At 43.3% G+C, this 7,466-nt stretch overlaps 1 protein-coding gene across 3 annotated transcripts in view; it reads right to left on the bottom strand.

Annotated features, from left to right (window-relative positions):
• Positions 1-3,501: 3,501 nt before the first annotated feature.
• KCNIP1 (potassium voltage-gated channel interacting protein 1) overlaps positions 3,502-7,466 on the bottom strand; it is a 439,940-nt gene continuing 435,975 nt past the window's right edge. For all 3 annotated transcript variants that reach the window (XM_037398045.1, XM_037398046.1, XM_037398044.1), the window contains exon 8: positions 3,502-7,179. In XM_037398045.1, coding sequence (XP_037253942.1) covers positions 7,132-7,179 — 48 coding nt within the window. In that variant the 3' untranslated portion in view covers positions 3,502-7,131. The remainder of the gene's footprint in view (positions 7,180-7,466) is intronic.

Here is a 7,466-nt window from a genome sequence, read left to right as displayed (position 1 = left end):
TCTAAAAATCTAGGAAAGTGGCAACGTGGCTTTATCATTCTTCCACCCGCTTCAGCTGCAGGCAGAGCAACCCAGCTGGGTTTTTGAAACAGTAAGAACATGGTCACAAGCAAACCGGTAGTGTAGGGAAGGAAGGTCATAAGGTTTGGGGAGGAGTGTTCATGCTGACCAGAATGGCCTCATTCTTACATTTTTTTTCTCTGGATTCCTGGCCCTGCGTGACAGTAGTAAGCATCTGGGCTGATTTTCTTCTGCAGTGAGACTTCAGGTCAGAACTGATTCCTATGAGCAAAAAATTGTTTTGTTGTGCTGCAACCCTGTTCCTGTTCTCTGTTTCACGGCAGCTGGCTGCGATTGAAAATCGCAACAACAAGCATCTTTAAAAGCATCCCAGGTTTTAAAGGCAATCCTCCCCTTTCTGCACAACCAGCCTCTTGCAGAAGCCCTTGGCCTGAGTTAGGAGGGCAGATGCCCCTGGTACCTGGTACCTTGGCTCTCCCACAGGCTCTGCGGGCAGCACGGGGAGCTGCTACACTGGCCAGATGCAACGCCAGGGCCAGGACAGCAGAATAGTTCGCAGGGGAATTTCACACTCAATATGGCAACTTACCCTGCACTGCCAGGAGGTGCCTCCCCCCCGGGGGGGTCCAGCCAGAGCCTCACAGTGATTCGAGTCCCTGCAACAACAGGTGGAGAAAGACACATTTCTCTTTTGCAAGACAAAAGAAAAGTTTAAACAAAACAGGCTGGAAATAACCACATCCACTGAGGATCTGGGGATCCTCAGTTCATTTTGCACCTCCTGATGGGTGAGTGGGACAGGTCTCCTGTTTGCAAAGAGCAGCCTCTCCTGGCCAAGCAGCAGGGGTAGGTCCATCATCCATCGCCAGCTCTCCAATCAATTAGGACAAGCAGGACTTCTGCTTCTGCCTCATCTCACACAGTACAGATCTGACGTGATGGAAGGATGCAAAATTTTGCTTCAGTTCTCTTTCAGTGAATTAGAAATAGTTTCCTCTAGATTCTGTTCTTCAAAGTTCACCTTCTCTACTCTTAGATATATTTCTAGACATATTTTGCATGAGCACTTTTATAAAAAAATTATTACATGAACCCATTTTTTTTTTTTTATTAGTTCTCAAAGCCAGCTATCATAGGTGTTCTTTTGGGACAGAATTTAACAAGAGAAACTGCCAACTGGAAGCCTGTATACATTTACCTGTGCTGTGCAGACTGGGGTGACCGTCACCTGGACACATGGATGCATCACCTCAGCCGGCCTCAGTGTCAGTGTGAGACGAGCAAACATCAGGCTCCACCTGACACTCGATTTCATTGTACTTACAACACAGGTAGTTTATAAATGTCTGTCCTTGACTGGCCCATTGCAGTTGATAACCTCCCATGTTAACCTGGGATTTAAATACACTGAGGATTTCATACCACTGTTACCCATACCTTGCCAATTTGTTTTTACTTTGTTTCCCACAGTGTTCCCAGTGACATTCCACTCTACCAGGCTACAAGCCTCACTTTCCACAGCACACTGCATGGTTTCTTCATGTTTCTCCATCTCAGATGCATCTTCTGGCCCCAAATGCAAGAGAACTGGGTAGCTGATAACTTCTACTTGTCCAGAGAAGCAGACCTTCATGTGCCAGCTTTGCTGGACCTGGGTGGATAAGCAGAGATTGCAGTTAGTCTCACAGTAAGAAAAAGCTACTGTTGCATTCAAAAGTAACCTTTTTCACATGCTGAGTTGCAGGCCCTGCCTCAGTTTCACCCTACCATGCTCTGCAGAACTTTCCCGGAGGTGCTGTGGGGACAGCCCTCACTGCCAGTGCCTACCTGCCCTCTCCTCCACTGCCCTTTCAAACCACCAGATGCAACGCCCCAGCCCACACAGGCTGCAGGACAGGATGCTCAGCCTGCAGTGGTGATGGGCTGAGAACAAAATCAGAGGTGTCCAATATCTCACAGCGGTGACTTAGACTTCAGACAGCCACTCAGGCAAACCTGGTGCCGAAAAATGAACAAAAGCCATACACACGTGCAGTGAGGCAGAGCACGCTTTGCCTAGCAGCAGCTGGGTCCGCTTCAGGGCTAGCGAGAGGTGCTGGACAGGCAGCTGCAACACCTTTTATTTGCAGGGACAGAGAGAAGTCAGGTTTGGCATTTTCCACAGGGAATTGTTGTCTCTTCTGAGCAGGCTGGTGCCTCGATGGCAGAGGTGGCTGTCCCCAGGCCACTCGCTCGCTGTCTGCACAGCCAAGAGCTGGCTGGGGGAGCTGCCAGCTGGGCAACGCAACCTTGAAAGGCACTGGAGTGAGACCAACACCACATTTCACACAGGCATCTTTATTTTCACATTTCTGCATGTATGCAAGAGAATGTTCTTTTTCCTGGGATGTGCTGGTAGACATATTATACCCTACAGAACGAAGTTGAGCAAGTTCTTTTTATATATATATGTACACACATATATATAGTCTCGCAAAATTTCTTCTGCATTTCCCCATGTGTCAGAATGGATGTTTACAACAAACCAGAGCTAAAGGGACACTGCCAGGTTTTGTTTAATTTTTCTTATCTTTCAAATGAAATCACGTTTGTGTTTTTTTTTCAACTCGATTGCTGTTCTCTTGGTTATACTTAAGCTAAAATGCTGAAGAGAAATGACATGCCTATAAGCTTCCAATTTTAATTACTCCAAGATACCATCAGTGATGCAGGTAGAATATTTCTGAACTCTTATTTACACAAGGGCCAGCCCACCAATTAGGTGTGTGTCACTGCACCAAATATAAGAACACCCCTGAATCAGTGTTGCAAATAAATCATTAGCATGTAAATGTTACGTTCACGGCAATTACACAGCCTCTATGCAGATAGCTATGTCTTTGTAAGAGTCCTGCTTTGAAAAGTTTCACTGTAAATTTTTAACCTGACAGTGTCCCTTAAGTAAAAAAGGACACCCTCCTACAGATATTTTCTTTTTATTATTAAAACCAACATTTTTAAAACCATTCAACAAAATTTAATACAAATTGCTGTTGGAGAATAGCATTTGTAAGAGTGAAGCTATGCATTGCTGCTCCATTAACATGGCTTTAGTTATCACAATTTATAATATTTGCACATTTCCTTAGGTCTTTCATGGCACTTCCATGAATAATAATAATAATAATAATAATAATAAAAGGTTGTTACGCTGCTGCTATGCTACCATCTTATCAGAGGTCACATATGGACACAAAGATGTTTGTTCTCAACACGTGTCTCAGTCAGGCAATACCAAAGTTCTGCCCACAATACTTGAACCTTAGGATTTCCACACCTCAGGTTTATAGCTTGACTCATGATTACTTACAACATTGCAACGCATTCAAAGTAACAGGAAAACAAACATCGACAGTAACAGGCACACTATTTTTTTTTTTTTTGCATTATCATTAATCACATTCCTATTTTTCAACAGATTGTTGCCTAAAATGCATGTTAGAAAGCTTTTTTTTTTTTTTTTTTTTAGAAAAAGCTGGCATGGAGATGCAGACTAATGTTTGTAACTAATGCAACAGTCAGACTAATGATTCAGACATTATTTAAACGTTCACAACTTTGAGGAAATTTGCACAGCTGATAGCATTGACAGATAGTTTAACTGTAACTTAGAAGCCCACATAGTAACTACTTTCCGCATACTGGCAGTAGGATTTATGACGGTATGAGATTAGAATAGCATACCATGTTTTATTTAGAAAGCTGTAGTACTATTTGCCATAAATATTGCAAGCCCCATTTATGAGCGATGGGAGGCTTTGCAAGTTTACAAAGTAATGTTCACGGAAAACATAAAAAACAAACCCAAAGACATTTCCATGCAGAGTACAATCCTCTCACAGTCACTGGATCTCCACCGTCTGTTGGCTGGAGCACACACCATAGACACATCTGCTGCTCGTAGAAAACCCAGAGGCCTTCTATGTACTGATGCACAGCAGCCCCTGGCTGATATCAGTGGGATCAGAGACAACCGCAGGATTATAAACAGTTTTGCAAAAGCAATGACTCTGCCACAGACAGAATTTACTATTAGAACTACGTGAAAAATACATCTCTTTTGTGTCACTTTGCAAATCCTCCTATCTCAGCTAGAACGCACGCCAAGTGGAGCAGAGAGGTGGCAGCCCAGGGCTGCACATCAGGTATGCGCAGGTGTGGTCTGTGCTCCTGCAAGACCAAAATCGAAGCTAGTTATGCCTCAAGGGCAGAATCTGGACCAGTGCAGCTTTCAGTATCTCCCTCTTTGCCTAACACATCCCCATCATTACTGGGACCTGAAAACTGACACAGTGGAGCAGAAAATGAGATGCCAAAACGGCAGGGCCACTAGCGGTAGCCTGATTTCAGCAATGCACTTCAGCATGTACTGACAGTAACATTCACAGGTTTGAAGTACGCTGCCAAACTGGGGCCAGGCTCAACAGAACGCAGCTACCGCCCGTACCGCACAGGCACCCGCACACCACATTCTGCTAGTGGGGACACAGAAAACATAGCCCAGGCCACATTCAGCACAGTAACTCCAGAAATCAATTTAGCATCAGGGACTGTGGTACCACATAACTACTAATGCTTTCTTTTGAAAAGGGCATCTTCAAAGCTTTTCAAGCTGTACATGCTACTCACGAGCACATCTGGAGCCACACCATTAGGGCAGAAAGGCACTGCGCTAGCCCAACACAAATGCTTGCTTTCCATTATCTCGACCACTTTTCCCCCAGCTGAAGTTAACTGCTTAGACTGATAATAGACAGATGCTTTTTTGGTGAGGGGAAAAAAGCAGGTTATTAGTTATATTAAATTCTGCCATCTGCTAAAGTGATTGCAAGAAGAATCAAGAAGGAATTGTGTAAACATTGTGCAGTATTTCAGCTATAACTGGTATCTTTATCAATTGCTTATCAAATAAAAATTAAATAGACAATACCAGACAACTAGAGGACAAGACTACTCTCACAGCATTGCATCACTTCTGCCAATCACAGCACATTATTGGAGTTGCTATGCTCTGTCTCATTGCTAGGAAGGAATTAATTAACGGTATTTGTATGAAAGATGAGAAATAGGATAGACTAGGGCATCATTCCTGTGGACATGTAACTTCACCCACTTGAACAAGCACTTTTGATGACAAGTGGGCCAAGTGAAGAAGTGAAGACTATGTAGAAGTGTATGGAAAAGCACAGTAAAAGGGGCAAATGTCCCATCTTGGGGAATTCGCATAGCATTACACTAGTACTGATCAGACCTACTTCTATAATCAGGAATACTTCAATAGATTGATTTTTTATAAAATATAGGGCTATGGAAATGAAGCATTCTATATATTTTGTATTATAAAAAGCTTCCACTTACATAATTTTTAAAATATATTTTCACTGCTAACAGTATATTTGTAATATAGTATTTGATATAATAAAAATATATGCTTACTGGATGGGAGTGATGTAGCATTACGGCAGGGACTCTCCTTTCTGTGTGGTTTGAGCAGCTGGAAAAATTGGCTGTTCCCCTCCTTCCCTTGGTTTCTCAGCCATCAGCTACCTGGAGACTACAATGGCACTCTGGTGTGTTAGCTTTCTTAAGAGACTCCTGCAAAGCAGGCTCTGACATGTTCCTCATCTGAAAAATCTACTGGGCAAAATCCGACCCTGGAGTACATTTACTAAATGATTTTTTTTTTTTAATTAGTAAAACAGAAAACAACAACAAAAAACCAACAACCAAACAACCCTGTACACCAATGCTCTATTTGGCATTAGTAAGGAAATGGGACTTGTACAAATCATGCAACTGCCTTGTAGGAAAAAAAAAGACTGTGCTATAGAAAATGTTAAACTACCCAAAGGGACATATGGGCCTAGCAGCTGATTCTGAGACTAATAACAACTAAGTAGTTCCCTACTAACTAAACTTAAAAGGCACTTTGTGGGTGCCAAGGTCTGTATGTGGAAACAGAGCTGCATCATCTGGGCCCTTTTCTGCACTGAGTAAAACTGGAAAGCTTAAATAAATCCACAAAGTGGGCAACAGTTTACTGTAACACCCAATGGAAAAATACAGATGTTCCAATGATGAATGAAGGAAGCATGTCCAAACTACACCAAAAGGACCATAGCACATGACCATGGTGCTGCAGAGATACACACTGAAGAATCACTTTGTGTCCCACCATGTGCTGGGGCTGCAGAAGGTGCCTGAGACCAGAGCAGGTATTCCTCGTACTGTACCAGCCCTTACAAACCTGCCCAGTCTTGCAAGGCCTTACCATCACTGAACAGGATTTGTTCTGTAGTTTAATATTTATATGTGCAACATGTTTTGCTCCTTTCTGTCTCACCCTGGCATGAAGATCCTCTGGTTAACGTGTTCAGGAAAAACTCCACCAAACTCAGCGTGGCGGCAGCACCAGTGCATGCGAGAGGAGAAGCAGGATCTCTGCAGAGTCATAGAATCACAGAATGGTTGAGGCTGGAACAGACTTATGAGATCACCTAGTTACAACCACCCTGCCGTGGGGATTTTGGCTACACGGGCTGTCTGCTTAATGTCCTAGGTACATCTCCTGTTTTTTTTGTTTGGTTTTTTTTTTTTTTTTTTTTTTTTTTACAGACAGCCCTGGTAGATTTGCCTTTTGTCAAAGCAGATTAACGGCAATGCATTCATAAAATGTTTTGCCGTATGGTAGTATAGACTGAGCTTTTTACTTGCAATAGATGGCCGAGTAAGCTATCAACACGTGCTATCATATGTAATCAAGCTTGCTAGATTAAAAGCAGGACTTATGCCTAGCAAACAACGCTGTATATTACTCATTGAACTTTGAGCAGCAGTTCTCTCGTCAGGATTTTTTAAAGTATTCACATGCTTCCAAAACGAAACAAAGGTCCACCGACGACTCGTGGGGAGAGGAGGTGGGATCGGCTGCATTCGGTTGCCATTTGGTTGAAGATGTCATACAAAATCCTCGCACACTGAACATGGCTGAATTGTAAAAAGCTTTCACCCAGAAAGGAGATCTTTGTTACACAGAAAGTCTCTGACTCCTCCAGCGCTTGCCAGACATGGTTACATCACGTTCTCAAAGAGCTGTAAGGATCGCATGATATTGTCGTCCTGAAAGCAATGAGAAGATATTTTCATAAAACCAGCATTGACAAGCACAACTCTAACTTTGTGTAGCACAAGAGGGGCTCTGCACCTGCTACTGCAGGCAACAGCCCTGCTTTCATAATGCTTTTCACCCACGATGAGCAGGAATTGATTCAGTGATTGGGGCCTGATTCAGCAAAGCAGTCTCTTTCTTTGGCGCCTGAGGTGGTTTGAGGCACACAAGCACAGGATCTCCTCACAAGCGTGACATTCAGCGTGGGCTGTGCTTTACTGCAGAAAACCAAACACCA

This window comes from Falco rusticolus, chromosome 8 (genome assembly GCF_015220075.1).
Source record: "Falco rusticolus isolate bFalRus1 chromosome 8, bFalRus1.pri, whole genome shotgun sequence".
Classification (NCBI taxonomy): Eukaryota; Metazoa; Chordata; class Aves; order Falconiformes; family Falconidae; genus Falco; species Falco rusticolus.
This window is presented reverse-complemented; position numbering and strand designations above follow the sequence as displayed.